The sequence below is a fragment of the Rhinolophus sinicus genome, chromosome 16, assembly GCF_057876585.1.
Source record: "Rhinolophus sinicus isolate RSI-liver-muscle chromosome 16, RSI-T2T, whole genome shotgun sequence".
NCBI lineage: Eukaryota > Metazoa > Chordata > Mammalia > Chiroptera > Rhinolophidae > Rhinolophus > Rhinolophus sinicus.
Genome location: NC_142516.1, coordinates 138,430,356 through 138,454,680, shown reverse-complemented (window position 1 = coordinate 138,454,680; position 24,325 = coordinate 138,430,356). Strand labels below are relative to the sequence as shown.

Below are 24,325 nucleotides of genomic sequence, written 5' to 3'. Positions count from 1 at the left end.
GGCCCGTGAAAGGTCACGAAGTTTCAAAGGTGAAATGGATTTTCGGCGGTGACTGGTGCTGAAGTCGACGGGCCAGGCGGGGCCGGCAGTCATCGATCCGGAACACGACCCGCTGCCCGCCTCTCCTTGCAAGAAACAGGTGTTTGAACACGATAGCAGCCTCCAGTCAATTAACCCATTAAAACCCGCTTTACTGCATCGATTTCCAGGAGCGCGGTGGGGCCGCGTTTCTGGAAGCTCCTTTGTGAAAGGCGGAGGCACGGGGGGCTGCACTTATGGCTCCCCAGCTGGAGCAGAGGACCTCCGAGAAGCCCTGGCCCCAACAGCAAAGCTGCCCAAGAGGCCAGGTCCGGGGCTGTTGACTCCGCTGGAGTTTGCGAGGGAGGGCTCTTGCTCTGATCTCCCCCAGGACCACGATATTGTTACCCCAGGCCCCTTCCCCAGCTCCGGCCTGGCGGGTCCGCGACGCCCGCCCCCAGCAAAAAGGGAAACTTCCTCGCCCGCCAGTGTCCCCCGACGTGCTCGACTGTGGCTGCGGACAATCGGATAAGGCCAGGACCCATGCAAAGGGATTCCGCCTCCACCCCTTTTCCCCTCGGTGCTCCCAGGTTTCGCCCCTCCCTCCCCCCACCCCCCGCAGCATCTCTACCTATAAAGTAACGCTGACCGGGTGACTCGGCCTGAGAACCGCACGCATAGGGAACGCCACGCGTGCTCCCTGAGGATGACAGAAAATCTCCGGGTGGCCTTGTGTTCGGGTCCTCATTAATACTGAAAAGGATAGAGCAAAAGGCTGAACCCAACGTGGGAGGCAGCAGCTGGGTGGTGGCGGTTGGTTGCACAGGATTGGAATCGAAAGGAAGGGGCTGCCCTCCAAGGAACTTGCGGAAACTGTGGGCAGCGAGATTCGCTGCGCCCTGTCTCCCTGCCCACACATAAGAGGGGGCAATTGGGAGCCCTACGCCGGGCTGTGCTCCAGGTGGCTGGCCTATAGCTGAGAGGCAGAGGGTACAAACCACCTGCAAAGACGGATGGTAACCAGTCTCTCCTCCGGAAGCAAATGCGCCTGTGCGTTCTCAAGGTTGAACGCAATTTTAGATAGCTGAACCATAAAGAAAACGCATTGAGTTCGTACCCTGAGTCCCCAATACCCCTTCCCTGCTGCGTGATAGGGGGTGTCCTTTTGGGGTCACTCCTGAGAGCCCTGAGTGCCAGTCCAGGAGCAGTCAGTCCAAAAAGGGACAGATGGCACCCAACAGCCAGATGGAGAGGTGGAAATCTCCCTTTAGCCACTTTTGTAGACAACTCCCCTATGTTCACCCACTTTTCCTTGCTGCCCCTAAGTTAAGAATTAGGTTTAAAAGGTCTTCTAAAACTGGGCTCTTTCGCTCTTTAATTTGCCAAACCTTCCTCCATCTCATTTTCATGGTGCCCAATCCCAAAGATGGTTAGTGTCCTGGGGAGTGTCCCTGGGAATTCTTTGGCCTGGGCCCATCCTTCCGGCTCAAAGGCTGCCACCCCAAATATCGTTGAATGAATTATACAAGTATGCTTTCCAAAAAGGCCCATGCACCCTGGGAGTCACCCGGCTTCCACCCAGCAGAAGGGAAATCTGATTTCCCCTGGCAGGACAGCTGGCTTGTGCTCCTGTGAAGATAAATGGCATCAAAATGGAGCCAAAGGACTTTCTGAGCTCAGAGCGCAGGGCAGCAGTGCTGGCTTTAGAACCCAATCCCATTGCCTGAAGATTTCAACAGACCCACTTCCTTGTTTGCTGTTTTCTGAAGTAAGCAACACATGCAACTGAAAGGGCTTGAAATTGTGTCAAAGTGATGTTTTAATCTCATTGAAAAGTGTATTAAAGGACAAGATGTAATTTATGTGAGATGCTTCGATGAAAGGAGAGATTGGAGTGGATGGTCCTTTCACTCACGTGAACCTCGTGTCATGTTTATATTGAAGCTTGTGTAGCTAATCTAATTTGCAATAACAGAGATGGCCTGTAAGAAAAAGCATCTCTGATTTCACTTTATTTCTTTTCATATAGAAATTCCTTATGACTTGTCTCCTCTTGTGAGTGATGCCTTTTCTATTTGGGGGGCTAATGAGAAAGAATAGGAGAAAGGGCAGTGTTTACTCATAAGCAAAGCTCTTTCTAGCATACACCCACTGGTCCTCAGCCCACCTGGACTTGATCCGGACACTGCATGGGCCGGAAACACTATTTTTGATCTCTGGAATGAACGTCACCATAGCCTTCTATGTCAAACCACACCTTCTCCCTGCACTGGAGAAACAGGACTGCTGGGCTTGTCTGTTTAACTGCAGAGGCTGGTTCAATTTCTTGCAAGGATTTTGGCTTTAGGACTTAATCATGTCCTACATTCTCAGGCCTTAATATTCTCCAAATTGTAATTAAAATCGTAGGAAGCTCCCCTATTCCAGAAGGTTTGATCTGTGCTAAGTCTTTACACTGTCTTAAGAAAGAAACTAAACACACCTCCTGCTCAGTCGAGATGCTTTGTATTCTTATTATCATATTGAACACAAGCATTCTTCAACAATAAAAAACTACACACGTTAGAAAATTACAACTTTTGTACAATGTAAAAGGTGTATTCAAACTGTTAATTATGGAGATTTGTGTAAATGAAACTTTAGCAGTGACCCATTTAATTTTGTGGTAATTACTGACAAAATAAGACAAGGATAAATCACAATACAGTATATTTATCTTGAAGGAGAATATTGCACTTACGTATTAAGTTATAGAGTAAGAAAAAGAAGGAGACTGTAGAAATAGAAAATATACGTAAAAATCATACTCTAAAATCATGGGGTTAAACTCGCAGAAGGCGCGACTCAGGTGGCTTTCTAAAAAGCCCATCCAAATTTTGGAAGAGCCAGCATTTTCTCCTTAAAATCCGAGGCTCCCTAACCATCTCCTCTGGCACCGTTAAGTCTCCCCTGCGCAGATTCGCTGCCTTAAGTATAACTTTTGCAGGTCCTAGAAATCTGGGAGGCAGAACCGGGGGGCTCTTCTAGCCCTGCTTCCCCATCTTGGCCGCCCTGCGCGCCAGGGGAGGAGCGGCTTGTCTGTCGCAGCGGGCCTAGCGGGATCCCAGGGGACCCCGAAATTGCCTCCAGGCCAGCTCATAGTTGGCAAGTGGGTGAAGTGAGTCACGGACACCCTGTTGCCCAATTCGCTTTTTGCGGGTGAATCTGATGGCTTTTTCCTTACCCACTCCTTCGCAGGACTTTTAGTGACTGACTGGTCGAGGAAGGGATTCGGCTCTTCCTCGTCTGCCAGTCTTTGTCTGCCACCCCAAGGTCCGGCAGCGGCTTAGCCTCAGGCAACTGGGCCATGCTACTTGGAACTAGCATGGGTCCCCTACTCGAGCCACTGTCCCGCCAAACTGAATAATCGGTGTAGACACGAGAATGCGGGCAGCCTCCCGTGCCCACAGGCGCCTCGCGCTCGCGCGCCTATCTCACCCATAGAGCCAGGGACCCGCGAGGACTGCTCTCAGCCTGGGCGGGAGGGTGTCCTATTACCTGACAGACACCCGGCCCGGCGAGGGGGTGTGAGCCCGTGGAGAGCTCAGATCTTTAAAGGCCACCCTACACAACTGCACGCGAAAGATGCGCTCAGTCCAGTCCTCTGCCCCGATTGGTTTGAGCTGGGTGGGCACCCGCGAAGAGACCCCAGCACCCAGGTGTACAGGACAGGTAGCCGGACTGCGATTCTTCTCGGGAAGTTTCTTGCAAAAGAACGGCCAGCAGGCCGAACGGCAGGAGGAGCTGGCGGTGGCCGCGAGGCCTGAGAGGCCTGGTACCCCGTTGCCGCCCAGCTTCGCTCCCTTCCCTGCCTCCCTTCCTCCAGAACGCCCGCAGCTCCTCGGGGCGGAGGGCGCGTTGCTCCCCTCCGGTCCCAGTGTTTTCCTCCCCTTGTCTTTCCTCTTTCATTCATAAACCTGGTGGCTACAGACGCAGCTTGAATATTGACGTCTCTCCCCCAACTGCTCCTCCGTTAACCCAATTACAGAATTCATCAAGAACTGTGTTGAATTATCTCTTTCCATACAGTATCAGCATTAGCCTAATTAAAAGCTATAATGTCTGATATAATGATTAAATCGTTAGCTCTGCTGTAGGGAAGCAATATTTTGTTTTCCCTTCAATTAGAAGCTGATTGAGGTTTTCAGAGCAGGTCAGCTGTGAAATTTGAATTATATGTGTGAGTACTGCTCACAGGGTGAGCCCCTACTCGAAAGCTCCCAGAGATTCTCCAAATGCTTTCACCCAGAGAGCCAGGAGGCACAAAACAACACACACGCACGCACACACAGGGTTGTTTGCTCTTCACTGTGAATTTATGGATCTCACACTGATCGCTGGAGAGGAGGCCTTGCTTGCTTTCGAGGGGAAGGGTTTTATTTCCTTTTCCTGCAGAGGCTCCTGGAACAGACCTCCACACCCGGACGCTTTCAGTCGAAAGAGAGGACAGTGGACTTGCACACTTCAGAGAGGCTACAAAGATCTGTTCTATTGCTGCCCCTAATAGCACAGATGTTCTCGAAGTTCCATACCGGCAAGCGAACCTCTATTCATTCTTCCTCTCTTCCCCCTCTTCTATTACTATTTTTTTTTCCCCCTCTAAAACAAAAACAAACCAACAAAAAAACTTTTGCGCTACTTTGGCTGCTTTGACTATGTTTGGGAACAGCTGGGCCAAGTTAGCCAGACTAGGGCTCAGTGTGTGTGTGTGTGTGGGGGGGATCGAGCGCGCCCGGGGACCAGGGAGAGATAAGCACCCCCCACCCCACCACCCGCCACGACTCCCAAGCCTGTTGCCGGTGCGTCCTGGCGGGCTAACACCCGAACGCGCGCTCTGAGCCCCGGAACAGGGATTGTGGCTGCTGGAGCTGATGAGGGGCGCTGCGGCGAACAGCGAGGGCCTCAGGCCCCACAGCTCCGCGAGGCCGACAAAAGCGCCGGCGGCCAGCAGACGGCGATCGCGGCCCGCGTGGCGGCTGGGTCAGGGCAGACGCGCGCGGAGCCTGGGCCGGGGTCGCGCACCCGGGCGTGATCCCCCCGCCCCTCAGGGCTGTGAGGGGAAACCGTGCCTCCGCCCCGCCGCCCCGCCGCCCCGCCGCGCGGTGTCCGCCGGCAGCACGCACCCCGCCCCGCGCCGGGGTCCCCTCCCACGCGCGCGCTCCTCCCTCCTCTTCGCTGTCTGTGCTCCTGTTGGAAGCCTTCCTGTTGGAGGCCCTCCTGTTGGCGAAGAAGACCTCGAAAGCCTCTTCCAATTGAACTGTCTTCCTCTTCTTTTCCTCTCTCCTGTGCTTTCTTTGCTGCCTTCTCGTCTTCCTCGCTCAGATCACTCTTTTTCTCTCCCAAAAGCCCTGCGGAGAAATTAGCGGCTACCTCGTGATTTGCTTCCCTAGAACTCTAATCTCAGCCCTTTGGGGCGACACCAGAGCCTGGAAGACTGCTCTGGTCCATCCACGGAGGTGTCTACACCTGGCCTCAGCCCTCAAGGGGCCTCAGAAGACACTGGTACCAAACTGTAGGAGGACAGCGGGTACAGGTGGACACATCCACCAGGGAGGGTGTCGCCAGGACAGGCCGTCTGCGCCAAGGCAGAGAAAGAGTTTTTAGTTTTCTTTGCTTCCCTAACGTGACCTTCGTCTCCCCAGAACTCCTAATCTGTCCATCTCTCTGCCTGGAGCTTGAGATGAGCTGGTATAGAAAGTCACCCGCAGGTGCCTGAAAGCTGGCTTTCATGTAAAGATTGCTAGAGACAGGGAGGGGATTCTGTCCAGTGACCCCCTTTACTTCCCAAATTTCTCCTCAGCACAATCACAGGGAAGGGGAGAAGGCAAAAGCCAAGTTTCAGTTACTCCAGATAGGCAGTTTAAGCTAATGGTGTTTAAGTCCATAACTCAATGTATTTGAAAGTCAAGGACTCTTGTATAACTGTCTAAATACATCTCATACATATGTATGCATATATTTTGCGTGTACACATATATGTAAACGTGCATATGTTGTGTGAACACATACATACATATGCATGTGTATAGAGTTGTGCATACACATGTATATATGTATACATTCTGTATGTACACATGTATATCTATACATGTATTGTGTATAGAGATGTATGTAATCATATATAGGCATATATTCTGTGTGTACATATGGATGTATATGTATGCATATATTCTGCATACACACATGCATGTATACATATGCATGTGTATAGTTGTGCATACACATGTATATATGTACACATTCTGTATGTACACATGTATATCTATACATGTATTGTGTATAGAGATGTATGTAATCATATATAGGCATATATTCTGTGTACATATGGATGTATATGTATGCATATATTCTGCGTACACACATGCATGTATACATATGCGTGTGTAATTTCCTCTATGATGACTTGGATCTGAATTTTCTTTAAGGATCATTCCCACAAGTGAAATATAATAAAAGAACAGAAAACATTTTTACTTATCTGTATTTCTAAGTTGATCTTCTCTTTGGCATTTTGAGCACAGTAGCACAATTAAGTTTCTGAGTTGTCAAGAGGGCAAACTTGGTCAATCAAGAGTAAACAAATCCTCCAGTGCCTGGCCTTTGAGAACGTCCTTGGCTTGAAGGAGGTTCCTGCCAACCTAGTGGGGGGCTGAAGGGAGAAACAGAATGGGGAGAACGGGTGTTTTTCAAACTGGTTTTGGACTGTTTTCTCTATTTTTAAAGATTTACTGGAGAGAGGGGTCAGAAGGAGCAAGTAATCGAGGCTCCCAGAAGCCATTACCAGCAGGAGTTGATACGACGTTTCTCAATCTTCGTGCCAGGATGGAAGGCACTGAGAGGTCTGGTACGCAGTGCCCTGCCACTGCCTAATTGGCACAGGCGGTGGCTGCCAATCATCTATTGCTTGGCAACAAGTTACACCTGCAGCTCCAGTTTAATACTTATGCACGTGAGCACCCATAGTGTGTGCACTCGCTTGGGCCCAGGGAACACCTCCTCACTAAAAAGGCCTTATGGAGAGCACCCCAAACGCTAAGCAATAGTAGCATGATCTTATACAAGGCTAAACCATTTACCTCCTATTTAGATGCTCTAGAAAACAAGGATAATGTATTTGGAAACAATTTTCAGAAGTATGGCAGAAGGAAACTAGACCATTTCAAAGTCAGCTATCCAAGTTCCCCAAAGCATAAAGCATTCCTGCAATGCACTCTGGAGTGCAGGGTGTTTATAAAATAAATTGCTCCATTGATATGGAAAATAATGTGCCAAGCCTGATTCATACAAAGCATTTTCAGGGGGTCTTAGGCTATTTAGTTTAAAATCTAAATTGAAAAGCAGAGGAAAGAAATCTTTCAATTGCTAAGTGGATAATATAGTTTATAATTTGTAAACCATTTCCTTTATTTCAGCCTTGCTGACTTTCCATAACACACTGGATCTTACTGCACACCCATCGCCTCCAAAATTATCAAAGGAAAAACGGGTCTATAGCTTTCTTAAACAATATTCTTGTTCTTTTTTTGTTCATTCACAATGTAACTGATATTTGGAGGTAGTGCATGAAACAAATCAGAAGATTTAACAAACTCAATTGGTGAAATAAGAAGGTAGTTGAAAACCAAGTTTATAACCTAGATATTTAGTGAAAAATAAACATGAAATGACGTTTCCTTTTTAATGTAATTATATATTATTCAATGAGTTCACTATTAAATGCTGAATGGCCTGAAGTGAAAGCAGTTTAATCTGCAGAGACCAATTTGCTGTTTGTTGCATTCCATACTGTAGCAACTTTGGAATAAAAAAAAGCTACAGTAATAATCATAGTATTTGAGAGGAAAGAAAGCATTATTCTTGTACTTGGACAAGCTATAGGGTCAGGAAATTCACAACCTCAAAAAAAATTTTTTTAATAGACAGGAGGGGCGAAGAAGAGGCATCTGCGTACTCACTGCCCGACATACTTAAAGATTCTTATTACTACTCTTTGATCATCATATGTTTATTTCTATTACAAGGTCAGTCACCGGCCTTGGTTAGGCTCTACTTTACCCACCAGCAATCTCCTAAGCACCTCCCTCTCCAGTAAGCAAGCACGAAGACGCTCCCGTTACTCCATGTGGACGCAGGCGGGGTGTGTGGTCTCAACAGATTTTCTGCAAGAAGTCTTGGGGCCACTTTTACATCACTCGGATGGAAAAGGTAGCCTGAGCGCAATGGTGTTTGAGATTGGGTTTGGAAATCTCTTTCACATCCCTGAATGGAAGGCACTTTGAGGTTTACAAACTATAACCGCATGTGGATGCCTTAGTCATTCCAGGAACCAGGCCTTTCGTTTGCATAATGCAGGAAAACAGCACCTGTCGCTCCAGGCCCCTACTTTTCCGAATCGGTTTCAGGGGAGCCTCGCTTCGCTCACGTAGTTTTCGCATTTCTTAGGCAAACAGCTTGTGGAAGATGCGCTCCAGAAGAGCGCGGGCTACATCATGCTTGCGCGATTTTAAACTTTTTCAACTATTGTTGAGTAATTAGATTCCAGATGGATTTTGTTTTCGATCTTCCTAGAAATGCCTTTTTAGGAGGAAGAAGCCAAATTGGGAAGAGGGATTGTAACACCTAAACTCATTAAAGGACTCGCCTCCAAAAAACAAAAAAAACAAAAAACAAAAAAAAGTTCAGGGCTGATGCTAAAAGAAGCTATGGAGCCAAGCCCGACACAAATGCTCCGCTGTTACGGGAATTATTGAGGCCTGGACTGTGAAGGCCTTGCCTACGAGAGGGGGCACTGGAGAACTTCAGCACACGCGGCGGTGAAGCACGCATCCATAGAAAGGCGAGGGGGACTGAGCTGCCTAACCTCGCAGGGGATACCTGCTCCCAAGATCGCACCCCTCCTTTCTAGCCCTCGGGCCGAGCTGAGGTAAAGGTTCCTGCCTCAGCCCCAACTTTCCCCTCCCTTGAAGGCGCAGAGTTGGCGGGCTGGATACAGAGGAGTTGCAGGGTCTCGGTGGCGCTCAGTTAAACCTGGCTGGGGGCTGTATTCCTTTCCCCCCTCCCCCTCTTCCCCGAATGAGTCTTCCTTCGTCTAGCTTTTAAATTCTGTAGTTAATCGTTCCGAGCGCGCGGGCGGGGAGAATCGAGGGTGAGCTCGGGGTTCGCCGCCGTCGCGCGCGCTCAGGAACCAGCGTGGCTGTGACCCCCCTCCCGGGCCTCCTTCCCCCTCTCCTTCCTGCCCCTTCTCCCCCCTCCTTCCTCCCCTCCTCCCCGCTCCGCCGCCCGCGCCCACTGTGTCTACTCCCTCCCCACGTCACTCGCCAGCGCGCCATGCAAATCACCGCCGCCGCCAGCTCCCATTGGCCGCGGCGCGCTCATTTAATGGCAGCCCGGGCCCGGCGTATGGCTGCTGGGCCCCGCGCGCCGTCGGCCCCGTGTGCGCCTCCGCTCCCAGCCCACAGCCCTTCGCAGGCAGCGGGCAGCCCGTCCCCGGCTCGGCTGCCCCGGCTTCCTGGCCCTCTCTGCGCGCCTGCGCTCCCTAGGCTGCCCCCGGCCCCCCTCCCCTGCTGCACCGTAACGCCCCCCGGCGTCCCCTCCGCTCCCCCCTCGGCGCCTCGCTCCCCGCCAGGCACCTGGGACCCGCACACACCCAGCGCACGCGGCGCGCCGTCCTGCTAGAAGTTGCAGCCCCGGAGTTGGAGGCCGCTGAGGACCAAGTGCAGGAGAAAGGAGGCAGCGCGCAGCGGCTGCCGGCGAGGAGGCGGCGGCGAGCCCCGGACCCGGCCCCGCGAATCACTCTCGTCCCGAAAAGTGGACCTGCAACTTGGCCACGACTGCACCTGTTTGTACCGCTCTGCCGAGGGCGACCCGGCTGCGGCGGCGGCGAGGACGGCGACTCCGGCCATTAGCCTCTTTTGCAAGTGGTTTGTGCACGAGGAGAAACTTTCCACCTGTGAGCCGGACGGGCGCTGAGTGCGTGTGTTTTGCATCTTTTTTTGTTGTTTTTACCTCCACCTCTCCCCTTCTTCTCTCTGCTAAGACCTCTCCCCACACACCCACCCCCAAGTCTCGCTCTGTTTGAGCCCCCCTCCGTCTCCCCGCCCCCCAACCGTCTATGCTCCAGGCCCTCTCCGCGCGGTGCCGGTGAACCCGCGAGCCGCCCCAATGTACAGCATGATGATGGAGACCGACCTGCACTCGCCTGGCAGCGCCCAGGCCCCCACGAACCTGTCAGGCCCGGCCGGGGCGGGCGGCGGCGGGGGCGGCGGCGGCGGCGGCGGCGGAGGGGGCGCCAAGGCCAACCAGGACCGGGTCAAGCGGCCCATGAACGCCTTTATGGTGTGGTCCCGCGGGCAGAGACGCAAGATGGCCCAGGAGAACCCCAAGATGCACAACTCGGAGATCAGCAAGCGCCTGGGTGCCGAGTGGAAGGTCATGTCCGAGGCCGAGAAACGGCCATTCATCGACGAGGCCAAGCGGCTGCGCGCGCTGCACATGAAGGAGCACCCGGATTACAAGTACCGACCGCGCCGCAAGACCAAGACGCTGCTCAAGAAGGACAAGTACTCGCTGGCCGGCGGGCTGCTAGCTGCTGGTGCGGGCAGCGGCGGCGCGGCCGTGGCCATGGGCGTGGGTGTGGGCGCGGCGGCCGTGGGCCAGCGCCTTGAGAGCCCGGGTGGCGCGGCGGGCGGCGGCTACGCGCACGTCAACGGCTGGGCCAACGGCGCCTACCCCGGCTCTGTGGCGGCGGCCGCCGCCGCCGCTGCCATGATGCAGGAGGCACAGCTGGCCTACGGGCAGCACCCGGGCGCGGGCGGCGCGCACCCGCACGCGCACCCTGCGCACCCTCACCCGCACCACCCGCACGCGCACCCGCACAACCCGCAGCCGATGCACCGTTACGACATGGGCGCGCTGCAGTACAGCCCCATCTCCAACTCGCAGGGCTACATGAGCGCCTCGCCCTCTGGCTACGGCGGCCTCCCCTACGGCGCCGCGGCCGCCGCTGCCGCCGCTGCGGGCGGTGCGCATCAGAACTCAGCCGTGGCGGCGGCGGCGGCGGCAGCGGCCGCGTCGTCGGGCGCCCTGGGCGCTCTCGGCTCGCTTGTCAAGTCGGAGCCCAGCGGCAGCCCGCCAGCCCCGGCTCACTCGCGGGCGCCATGCCCCGGGGACCTGCGCGAGATGATCAGCATGTACTTGCCGGCGGGCGAGGGTGGAGACCCGGCGGCGGCCGCAGCCGCCGCGGCGCAGAGCCGGCTGCACTCGCTGCCGCAGCACTACCAGGGCGCGGGCGCGGGCGTCAACGGCACGGTGCCCCTGACGCACATCTAGGGACGCGGGGGACTCTGTGGCCCGCACCGGGGATGCACGACGAGAAGCGTGAGGCCCGCCCCGGGCGCCCGGCCTGGCCAGGCGTAGCCTTGCTTTTGTACAGCCATTTCCACGTTCTTGTAAAAAGGAAAACACTGGCGACAAACACTAGGTCACACACACACACACACACACACACACACACACACACACACACACACACCAGCCCCCTCCCCCCCATTCGCCTTTCCGGGAGCTCCTAGGGACCGCTAGGCGCGGACAAAGTCGTGCGTTTTAGACTGAACTTCGGTGTTTACTTGAGACTTTTTGTACAGTATTTATCATCTACGGAGGAGGCAGATAGCGTTTCTTTGCTGAAGGGGACACAAAGACCAAATCAAGCAAGAGGCGACTCCAACTTTTCTATCCCGCCGGCGCGCTCACTGTCATCTTGCATTGCTTCCTGATGGCTTTGGTTTCCCGGGACCCAGTGCTGGGAGCTGTTCTCATTTGTTATCGATGTAGTAAGGCAGATCCAAACACTTAGAAGTTTTTTTGTAGTTGTTACCGCTTTTTTGGATTGGTTTGTTAATTTATACAGAAAGATCCTTCCACCCCTTTCAGACAGCAGCGTTATATTCTGGGTTTTGTAAAACTTTTCTGTATCTGAGCATTTCAATTTTTTTTTGTTGTTTTGTAATTATTTCTTGTAAATGCATTGTAAAATTTTTATTTTTAGGCGTTTCGGCGTGGGGAGGGAGATTCAGATTTATGTACATAGTTTCCTAAAAAGCCTTTTCTTCTAAAAAACGAAAAAGACACCCTCCCTTTAAAAATGCATCGAGTTTTGAGTCAATAAATTTAAGAGAGAGAAAAGTCGTTTTTTTCCCATAAATTTGAAACGTGCTGATTTTATATGCATGTTTTATGAGCTCAAAATATAATTAGTAAATCTGAAGGAGAAATCAGCATGGACTGAAAGAGAGGGAACCCCAGGGGAGAGAATACGATTGTCACGGAGCTTCATTCAGTGGAAGGGAAGGAAGTTAAAATCTATAGATTATTTTGTAGAATTTACAGTGTTAATACAGAATGAGAAATAATTACAAAAACATCGTTTTATACTGTGGCCCTTTGGTGAGTTTTCATCTGAGAGCCGACACTGCGGGTTTTGCGATTCCTTGCTGTGGGCTTTGCGTCATCCAGCTGGCCCGGGATCTGCGCCGCCAGGAGAGAAAACCCTAATGGCGGGACCAGTCCAAGGCTGGATGACAAAGACCACGGAAGGGGCACGGGTGCCCCCTATTCCCCTGCAATTAAAAAGATTGCAGGTGGAATTTATCCGGATTTGGCTCACGGAAACACAATCTCTGAACCAAAATGTACTGTAACCGATCCCCCTCCATCGCTCCTCAGCCTTCCCTCGGGCTTATTTTTCCTTGGGAAAGAGCAAAATAATTTTGTTGGATTTTCACACATACACAAAATCGGCCACCCCCTTAACCCCGCGTGAACTGGGATGCAAGTTGCTAACCGACGTGAATGCAAAATGCGGTGTTTATTATTCTTGATGAGATCTGAGGTTGTTTGATGCTTTAAATTTTTTAATTATATTTTTTCTAGGTGTTTAATTGGTACATTGCAGTTTTTTTCTGGAATTTAAAGTTTTCTGTAAAACTTTGTCTTCAAGTAATCTGACAGCATTAAATATTGCATTTGAAAGTTATACTGTAGCAAATACATTTTGAAATTAGTCACAACATAAAAGTGAAATTATATTTTGAAAAAAACCCTTTAACCCAGATCAAAATATGTTGATTTCATCAACCCCTCATTTTCTCAACATCTTTTCTTGTCTTGGAATGAGTATAGACTATCCATTCAAAAATGGGCCTATGCTAGTGGGTTAATGAGAACCAAATTCAGCCTGCATTTGAGAATAGCTTTAAGTAAAATGCTAACCTGACAATTGATGTGTAATTTTTTGGAGTCATTTTGATAATTTTGCTTAAACCACTTATTCCTTAAAGTGATTGCAAAAATTTCAAAAAAGGTGTCAACTGCTTCTTCCCAACAAGATAATAAAGTCCCCCCCCTTTTTTTTCTGCTTTAGCAATCAGATCCTTTGTGAATCAGTGGATCCTAAAAGTGTTTGGATGTATGTGGGTTGCCACACACAGTCCCCTCTGGGAGATGCTTTGGGAAATGCTGTAATGCTCTGTTAACTCACTAGCCAGTTTGAGGCCACATTTACTCTGAAATACAGAGTTAAATGGATTCTCTTCAGTTATTTTGCTAATTCCCAATCTCAACATATTCCTGCACTTACTAAAGTGGCGGACATGTGTGGCCATACTCACTTATGTGTATGTCCAAGTTTGTATCTATTCTCAACTCTCGGCATGTAAGTGTTAGCTCATCACACATATTAGTAATGTGGGTCACGCTTGAAATGTTTCAAACTATAAAAAGTTTGCAGTATTCCAGGAACTCCAGGCAGAGCTGTCCATTGGTTTCCTGGAAGGTGGACTTATAGTTTGGCATTTTTGTTGTATGTGCCTCATACATAGTCAGCGAAACTATTCAATGCCATGGTGCCCCAAGCTACTTTTGTTAAAAACCCAGGAAAATCTTAAAATAGGAATTTCTGAAATTCAGCGAATTCGTTTTGTTGAATAAATGACAGGGAGAAAAACAAATTCTTTAATGACTCCATTTAAAAACAACAAGGGGTAATGGGAGTAAAAATTAGCTAAAATTCGTCTCTCAGCACTGAGATCCTATTACACCCGCAGTGTTTCTTCAATTTAAATTCGTGGATTTATTTCACTAGAGAACTGAACTGTGAACTCGGTTCTTGCCAAGGTGTTCCACATCGTAATCACGAAATGAAATATTATATGATGATAATTATATGACGGCTTCATTCACTTCCCAAATCACAGGGCAGTATTTCTATCACTTGTTCCAATTTTGTTTGAAAACCGTGTAGCGAACGCAGACAGGACTCTTTGGGGGCTTTGTACAAAGTTTGCATAACTTCCTGCCAGGACAACTGCGGAAATTCTTCATAAATCGGCCATTGCCAGCCGCCCGGCTCTCGGCTGAGGGTAGCAGGGTTTGCTTGAGGGGATTTCCCTCGTTTCTTTCTCCCCCGCCCCCTCCGTCTTTAAAAAAAATACCGGTCCCTTTTGTTGTTCTTGTTGTTGTTAAGACAGCCCCACTCCTCAAAGCGCCTTTCTCCCCCCAACCCAACTACCCTGTTTCCTGGAAAATAAGACCTAGCCAGACAATCAGCTCTAATGCATTTTTGGAGCAAAAAATAATGTAAGACTGGGTCTTACTTTACTATCCCACTCTTATTTTACTACAGTATAGGGTCTTATCTAACATAACATAAGACCGGGCCTTATATTAATTTTTGCTCCAAAAGACACATTAGAGCTGATGGTCCCGCTAGGTCTTATTTTCCGGAAACACGGTAGGTGTACTGGATTCATTTTAAAACCACTAGCCGGTACTGCGCGCCTGATCTGCAGATGTGTGTCGGGTAGCGTGACTGATAGGTCTATTAAAATCATGCGTGTGAGAGAAGAATAACACGCATATTCACGCATTTCATGTTCCTGCCAAAGGCTGGGCAACGCAGATTTCTGTCTCCAGAAAATGTCGGTTAATTCGAGACACCTGTCCTGGGCTGCAAGCCCCTGGAAGGAGCGCTCCAGGGCGGCTGTGTCTCCTGCACCCGCTGCCCGTGGCCTTCAACGCTCTCACCCCAGCTTCCGCAGCCTGGCCCGCGGGCAGAGGCTCCAGAAACATCGGTGGTAGAATGTAATAATAGGTTTGATTCCTTGGAAACTTCAAGTGAAAAGCAGACTTGGCCTTGGCGCAGCTCTTTTTCCAGCGTGACTATTTGGCGGGATTGAAAGGACAGGCCAGGAGGGGAGGAGTGAGGGGGGCGCGGACCCCTGGGGCGAGAAGCTGAAGAAGGTGGGCCTTGGTCCCCGCCCCTCAGTCTTGCAGGGTCCGGGGGCGAGAGGACTGAGCTAGGGCGGGCGGGGGAGGTGGGCACGCAGGGACCTTCACCCTCGCCCTCTGCTCCCTGCCCCCGGCCCACCTCCCCCAGGGAAGGAGCTCTTCCTCCCTCCCCTTCTTTCCTCTCTCTCCCCCTGCCTTTCTTCCTCCTTCCCTGCCTCCCTCCTTCCTCCCGGCCCATCCTCTCCAGCTGCGAGCCCACGGCCCCCCCCTCCGCTCCGCCCGCCCCCGGGAACCCAGCAGCGTCGGCGGCGGGCAGCGCCGCGCACCCTGGATCCGGGTCCTGGGTCCCCTCCTGGCGGAGGCAGCCGGCCGCCGCCCCCTCCTCCGCCCACCCCCCGACCCCGGCGTCTCAACGTCGTCCTTCTCTCGGTCTGTTCGCTGTTAAGCCTGAAGAGTGGGCGATTTCCTGGCCTTCCTTTCTCATCCCGCTCAGTTCTTTACCTCTCCACCTTTCTGGCATCCCCTTCCTGTCACTTTATTCACTCACTTCTTCATTTTCTCCTTTCGTCCCCTCCCGCCTTTCACTGACTTCAGCACCTTCCATTCCCTTTCTCTGCGATTCCGGACTTCCCTTTGTCTCTACTCGCCGCCTCCTGTCTCCCCCAAGGCCTACGACCTGGCCCCTCGTGGTCCCGGCTGAAGCCCTAGGACGCTCCCTCTCAGTCTCGGGTCAGGGTCTGCAGGTGTCAGGAAGCGGCCTGTCGCCCACCTTCCCTCGACTGCGTTCCCACGGGCTCTGCGCGAGAGGGATCTGGGGGTCCCCAGGCTCCGCCTCGGAGCCTGTGGCCCTGGCGACCGCTCCCAATTCACTTAGGTGCAGCCTGGACTTGGAGGCCGAGCGGGGTGTCAGCCACCGGCAGGATTAAGATGACTGATGCTAGGGAAGAGGGCAGAGTGTTTTTGTGTTTAAAGAGGGAAGGATTAGTAGAGAGAAAGTCCTGACCCCGGGTCAGCTGCAAGTCAAACCCTTTTACAATCAGCCAGCGGAACAAGCGCGTCTCCTGGTCCGGCCGCAACAAGTGGGAGAAAGGAGGGGGAGGGGTGGCAGGGCGGCCTAGTTGCAGCGCGGCATGAAGAGTGGGGGGTGACGTGGAGATGGGGAGGTCCACATCCCCGGACTGGGGAGCGGGAGGGCCGCGGGGAGATGGGGAGACACGCACCCCGGGGCTGAGCAATCAGGAAGGCGGCAGGAAGATGGGGAGACCCACACCCCTGGCTGAGCAAGCGGGAGGGAGACGGGGAGAGGGACAGAACCCTGGCCCGAGCTCTCACTGAGGGGGTGCAGTGCAGAGGGGCACGGGTGGCGCGAATAAGCGCAGTGCAGGCTTGGAGCTTTACAAGGTTGGATTACTTAGCTGTCCATCAGAATTCCTTCTTTTTAACTAAAATGCCTGCATCTCCCATTTCCTAAGCCGTCTTCCGGCTGCTCCTCCCATAGGAGCCAGGAGAGAAAGTTCGGTGGGCTTTGCTCCAGAAGCTCTGTCTTACAAAAGCAATTTCATTTCCATAAGAAACCAAAACTAAAAGACTAGGTCCTTGGCCTCTCAGCCTTTAGCGTCCTTACCAGTCTCTCCAGAAATCATTGACTTACGTAGATTTTTGCAAAACTTGGTCTCTCTCTCTCTCTCTCTCTCTCTCTCTCTCTCTCTCTCTCTCTCTCTCTCTCTCTCTCTGTGTGTAGCAGTATGGGGGAGGGGGACGCGGGGGGTTGAAATATATGAATGCTGTCGCTAGACCTTGTTCTCCGTTGGGATGGAGGAATGAGGCAATACTTTGGGTTTTAAACCATGGCATGGTTCATCAGAGAGTGAAATCCAAGGGGCTCATCTGAAAAGTAATGAAAACTGGAGTTTGTGGTGCTGGACCCTGGTGGGAGTGGATCAGGGAAGGAAAGAAAGTAGATACATTTGTCTTCCTTAGCAGTCAGGTTGGGAATTTCTGCTGAAATAACACTGCCATCAAGAGTTTTAACAAATATGAAAAGAAAAATAAAAAGAAGCCAAACAAGTGATATCTCCAAATAGAAAAATATCTATTTAGAAAGTGAAAAACAAAACAAACAAAAAAAAACGGGGTTGCCATATTTTCCTCTAAATTGGCTTTTTATCTTTAAATAAGTAAACGTCAAGGGGAGGGGGGGGAGAGAGAGAGAGAGAGAGAGAGAGAGAGAGAGAGAGAGAGAGAGAGAGAGAGAGAAGAGAGAAAATTTTAAAACAACATGAAACAACTCCAAGGGAACTGGCACACCCACAGCCTACCCTGGGTGACATTGGTACACTAGGGTGGTAAATAGGTTCCGAATTCCAAAGGAAGTAACAGATTGCTACTTGGTAAGTTGCTAAATGTAACCTATGGGGAAAATTTGTCTGTGGCAGAAACTCTGGACATTGTGAGTAATTCTGAATGCCCCACAGGCAGCTCACAAGGATTTAATTGCCCCAGGCACTTCAGAACAAGCGTGTGGGTACATTAAAGATGTTGTTTGTGAAGAACAGCAGGTCATCACATGCAAAGCCTCAAAATAGTCAGCCAGTCAAATCAGTGGAAAAAATCAGCTTTTGTTAGATTTTGCAGTTTCAGGAATTAGGCATTCACTGCAGAGCTGCAGTTTTGAGAAATTGCAATGTCAGGCATGTTCCCAATGGGGAAATATTGTGAGAGTGTGGAGGAATGTAAGATTGGGTTTGACAATGGGGAAACTGACAAGAGTTATCACCCAGACATTGTTTTCTCTCTGAGCACCCCGAAACGCTAACTAGAGATGATATCTAGTGGCAGCAATAGCACTCTATGTTTGTCCTACACACTTATAAGATTTGAAAACAAGAGTCTTAGACATCTAAAGGATTGACCAAGGATTTCACATGACATATACCAGAATTTATTGGGCAAAGTACATTATAGGTGTACAAAATCTATGAACAGTGTAATAGCAGTATCAATATCGACCTGGAGAAATTCAAAGCAGAGGCCAACTTATCGTTGTTTTTCTAAGCGATAGAATAGGTGGAAATCTAGGTAAGCATGTTTTAACCTGGGAAAGAATTTAGAAACCACACTTATACATAATTCAAACTAAAGGGGAAATATCAGTAAGTGGAAAAGCCCAACCTTCAACAAGAAGTTTAACGTGAACATCCACGTAGATGGAGAAGTAGGAGCTTTGTTCTTTGTGTAAGAAATTGTACTGAAGAGTAAAGCTTATTCTTGTAAAAATTGGCCATTTGCATTTTCACCTCACAGAAAAATGACATACTTGTGCTCGAAAAGGAAGAATCAATGTGAACAGTTACTCAATATGGTTTTTGTAGTATGTCTAATCTGTTGAACCATAGTACAGCAACATGGGACAGAATACAAGAATTGGAGTAAGACAGAACTGCAATTGAATCATGGCTTATCACATCTCAGATCCATGCCTGTGGTCAAATGTCCTTACCTATGCATTCATATTTTTCATATGCAAAACAGAAATAATAAAACCAACTTCATAAGAATATAGTCAGGATTAATGATCTAAAGTATATACAATATCTAGCAAATAGCAGGCCTTGATAAATGGTCATTTGACATATAAGCCTGGGTCAGCTCAGGCAAGGGTAAAGGTGAGAATTGTGACGTTAAGTGCCAAATTTGGCCGAGGTGAGAAACAATGGTCATTGTACAAACCAATAGTCCCATTCATCCATATTAATAACAATTTCTCTTTAGAATTACCGGACAATCATCACATTCATTCATTCATCTGTTCAACAAATATTTATTACAAGTTTGTTTTACTTCCGGGTTATTATTTGAGCATGTGTTGTGTGTGGCCTATTACCAGATGCTGAGAACGCAAAGATCAACCCTATGGGGCTCACTGCCCAGTGGGTGAGATTGATTGTCACATAAGCAAATGTGATATACAGGGCTACCGTTGTGGGACAGAGGTACATGCTAGTTGCTATCTGATCACTCATGCCCAATTTGGGGAGTCAGGAAGGCTTCTCAGAGAAAGTGAAAGCTAGGCTGGAAGTGGAGACATCCTAGTATTGATCTAACACTCCCTATGGTGGGTCTGCCCATGAGGTGTGCACACTGTATTTCTTTATGCATCGGTGAAGATCGTAATATAAATTTGAGCAGAGTGCGTATGATAACTGCTTTGTTTTTCAATGAATGGCTGCTCCAGATTGGCTTTGAGATGTCAGACATTTAGACTTAGAGATTCACTAGGGCAGTGTCTGTCACCTTCAAGGTGCATAGGACTCCCGGGGAGCTTGTTACAAATTGGATCCTCAGACCCAGGGCTCCTGACAGACTGACTCTGGGGTTCCAGTGGGACTCAAGAATTTGCACTTTCTTAGGCATGCTCCAGAAGATGCTGAGGCAGGTCCTGCATGACACTTGGAAAACCCATGTTAGGAGATGGGCCCAAATATTTTTATGGTGAATAGCTGTTAAGAATGTGTCTAGATCATTTAAATTTGGGTAGCAATTTGTTGTTTATAAACTGCTCTCATTTAATTGTTCAGTAGATGATTTTTGAAAAAAAAAAAGATTCAATTAGTGGGCAAAGAAAAAAGTTTTAAGCTTATGAGATTTTTAAATAATTTTATAATTTTAAGATTATAAGATTATTAGAATCTTATAAATAACAAGGACTGATTTTATTTTCTATTTTCTGACTGGTTGTTCTACGGCTGCCTCTAAATGCATTTTGCCTCTCCTGAAGTGTAGTCGAGGTGAAACACAAGGGGCATAGGCCACACACACGTCTTTGCTTTAAAGAATGGTGATTAAAAGACTAAGCAAAGTCCTATGTTGTGCCTTACCAATTTCTAATTTTACCAAAGTAATTTGTATTTACACAGACTAGGTCTGTACAGCCCTTATGAATGCAATATGAGCCAAAACATTCATGTCAATTAGTTGAGAGTCAGTTTAATGGCATTGGAAAAGTAGAAGTGCATTTAATAGTGCACACGAGGTAGAATAAATTGGTTTAGTCCGATAGATTATGATTATGATCATAATACTATATTATTTAGCTATCAAGTTTCTTTATATTGTCATCTGTAAAATGGGAGTATCTTATTGTAAAAAATGATGATACATTAAGTACTTTAACTGTCTTTGAGAGGAAGAGGTTGTGCAAAGAGAGGGGATAACCATATTAAACAGAATAAACTATTATGTATCGGCAGTATTTTATCTAGTAAGCACACTATTCTGCATTATGGATATTACTGTTACTGCCAATCATAATAAAAACAGCATTCATTATATTTATACATACAGAGCTAAATTAAGGTGTGGCCATGGAAGAAATCAATACCTATTTGAATAGCATGGGAGAAAATAAATTTTAAATGGGATATTATGAGAGAAAATATTCTATATAAAAAATCAAAACTATGTTGATAATATAAGAATTCTGATGTGGCTTTTAGCTAATTTCAGGACACAAAGCATCATTCCTGAACTCTGATAACCTATGCATTTTAACTATAGCTTTTTGGAGAAAATGACATTGTCTTTGTTAACTAAATCATTCATAATTTTAATGAATAAGAATCTCAATCCAGATAATCAGGCACCTGTGAATAATGGGGAGGGCAGAGTTTTTAAACTCTCGTTTTGGTTATTACCACATGTTATTAATACCATTGCTACTATTATTATTACTACATACATGTTTCTTGTGTATTGCCCACAACATCCAGAACTATACAGACATTTGTCACATGGTTTACAGACAGAAAAGAAAATCCTGCCCTCTGAAAGAAAGAAAGAATGTGCTGGAACAGAGTTGTTGATAGTAGAGTTAATGAAATGAAATAGACATGTAAAATCTAGGGTGACTCTTAAAGCAGTCTTGTTCATGGTCAAAATTATTAGACCAAGCCTCTTTTTAGAAAGTTGGTAGAAATCCTGGCGCTGGGAGCATTTATAACCAAAATAGACAAAAAGTTAATGAACATATTTTAGCAATGCCTTGGAATATGAGTTCACAAGTTAGTATTTTACATCTCTGATTCTCTCTGAGTTGCAAGGATTTAAATTTGGTTATGTTAATCTGAGTAAGATATTAATGTAAAACCTTTCTCGCTCATTTAAAAAAATAAATAAATCATTTATATTAGTCTTTCCAATTGAGAATACTGCTAGAAATGTAGTCTCAATTTTAAAATACTGACTATGAAATTTGGATAACAAACTAAATTATGCACTTACTAAAGGAAATTACATAAAAGGCTTAAAATAATTAAACCATACTTTATTATCCAAAATGAATATATAACCTGTAGTAACTATTTGCAGAAAACTAAAATTGTATTTAAAGTCACAGCTCAAATTTAGTCATTCATTTGCATTAAAAATAGATAATTTGAAATCAGTATAAGCTACAACTTCAGTCTAAATTTGAACAGCTTAAGCTTTAACTGAATTTGAAGCAGTTTGATTCTATTAAATTAGGTTTGAGGAAAATAGAACATTTACAAGAACATTTTAAGGTGAAGTCTTCACTTTATGATTGTTTTTAAGAAAACGTAACCGAAAGGGTCAGCACTCCATGCTTCATCTTACAGTGCCTGCTGGGAGCTCTGCCACTCTCTGCTTCACGTAGGTGACAGCTTTCTTTTGCTAGAATATATTCTGAGGGAGCAGATGCCTCTGGACAGAGACCACATGAAAACTAACATGCTCAACCAAACCTCCTGAAGAACAGACACTGTCTGGCTTGATTTTTTTCTTTTCAAATTTTGATTTCAAGTATCAGCACGGTTCCAGGCACCTTATAGAGGGACAACAACTATTTATTGAATTGAACCAGTACAGCAGGGCAAAGGCAGGGACTTGAGCCTGCTGGTAAGGAGCTGTTGATATAAGAACCAGTATAGAGGAGGGCCACCTGCTTCATCCCAGGAGGCGCCACCTGCATTCCCAGGTGGGCCCCATCAACCCCAGCTAGTGGTGCACAGAAGAGAAGGTACCTCAAGGGTCCAGCACAGTGCCTGGCACAGCACAAAACACTAGGAGAAGTAGTGCTTTTGTGGCTGTTGTCCTTGTGGTTATTAAGGAGATACAGAAAGCAAAATCCAGTCCTGAGAGCTGGACACAGGACTGGTTCCTCCTGTGGCATGGTGCTTGAATACCAGAAGTCCTGTAAGAGTAAAGGACTCACCTGTTTGTATTACATAAATATTAGACAGAGTGTCGAGGCCAGGGGGCTTGTTTTTCAACTCTGAATTCCCTTAGACCTACAACAACCTACTATGCAATTTGGCACGTAGTGGGGTACAAGGAATGTTTCTCAAGTGAACTGTTACAATCATTGTATTGTGTTGTTCTGTATCGTATCACATTGTATTGTATCATGCTGGGCTGTTTCATATTATATCAAGGTACGGTTTTCCTCTCAAGGCCGTAAGGGTAAAGACAATCGGGTTGTGGGGACAGAGTCCCAGAGAGCAGTTTCCAGGCTCTAGGCCTCACATGGAAAGGTGCTGGCTCGGGTAGTAGATGGCCATCAGTTGTGACTAGTTGGCCATCAGTTAGCCAGTTGGCCACTGATATAACTGCCGTGGCTACGTTGGTTGCTTGGTTGGTTCGCAGAGACGCAGAGGACGGATTGCGGATCATGTGGACCCTACTTCCTGTGTGTCGCCCGGCTGCCAGGGAGACTGGGGTGCAGGAAGACCCCTTATTGGGGTCCTGGCGGATGTTTGCTTTTGTATCTCCAACTCACTCACCAGGAGAATATAGTAGTATGACTCCCCTATCTATGGCTCCATTGTTGTTCCTGTTTGGCCTCACCTATTATGTGTCCACCCACCGAGAGTGGGACCAGAGACCAGGATACTGGTGCAGGCACCTGGAAGAGAGGAAGCAAGCAGGGAAAAGGCAATTACCCTCTCAGACGGAAGACTAGACTCTGAGGGGAACCTGTGATAAGCTGCAGGGAGGGGATTTACCTGTTCCATCTTTAATCAGATAACTATCAAGAAATCTAGGAGGGAACTTATGGGAGATAAATCTTCAGGTAGTGACCTTGATGTGGAGGTACCTGGACAGCCAGATCCGCCTCCAGACGCCTACCTTACTGCTCTCCTTTGTACTACGCATTCCTCTGGTATGAATTTAACTGTGGAACTTGTTTGTATGTTTAGAATGCATGGTACTGGAAATTTATTTCTTACAGTTAGAATGATGGGTGACAGTAATATGCAAAGGAAAGCAAATGGGCACCTACATTGTGTGGCGGGGCAGTGCCAAACGAACTGTTTCACTTTTGTTCCCTCCTCCCATGGTTTCCCAAACTGAGCTGAGGCACCTCAGAGACCCCACAAAATTCAGAGGGATAGCTCAGGATATTTATAAATTGTGAGAGAAACACAGCAATGCTGGACGTTTGGTCAGATGCCATGTGAGCTATACCTTAAAGTAGCACAGTCTCAATATCCTGTTGCAGCTAAATCTCTCTTGCTGACATCATATCTTCATGAAACTGTGTTTTCGGTAGTTGCTATATCAAAAGCAATTCCTGTGGGAAAAGTGAGGCAGACGAGGAAATAAGGTGTTGAGGTTCAACCTGATTTCAAGGTTGGAGAAGCTGCGCAGTGTTCAACTGTTACATGCAAGCCATTAATTACTAATTTTGGTTTGTCAGGGAATGAAGTGAAAGAATTATTTTTTTCATTCAATTTATGTAATTTTTTCAAATGGCTGCTTAGCTATTAGGACATAAATTAAGTTGTTAGACTTAGCTCCTTAACAACCAGAGCTGCTAGATATTTCTTTTGACCTGCAGCACTATAAAAAATACTAATTGTGTGGCAAAATGTATATGAAGAAAATTGATATTGAATTTGTAGCTTGTATATTTAAAATTATCTATTTTTGCTTATATTATGTCAATACAATGGCATCATTTAAT

The 24,325-nt window shown here is 48.0% G+C and overlaps 2 protein-coding genes across 14 annotated transcripts in view; both read left to right on the top strand.

Moving 5' to 3' along the window:
- LOC141571246 (uncharacterized) overlaps positions 1-24,325 on the top strand; it is a 581,124-nt gene that overhangs the window by 525,937 nt on the left and 30,862 nt on the right. The window lies entirely within an intron of this gene.
- On the top strand, positions 9,387-13,090 carry SOX1 (SRY-box transcription factor 1). Its single transcript, XM_074329531.2, has one exon. The coding sequence runs from the start codon at positions 10,219-10,221 to the stop codon at positions 11,383-11,385; it is 1,167 nt and encodes a 388-aa protein (XP_074185632.1). The 5' UTR covers positions 9,387-10,218; the 3' UTR covers positions 11,386-13,090.

Coding starts and splice junctions, on each gene's coding strand:
- SOX1 (XM_074329531.2), top strand. CDS start 10,219: ATGTACAGCATGATGATGGAGACCGACCTGCACTCGCCTGGCAGCGCC.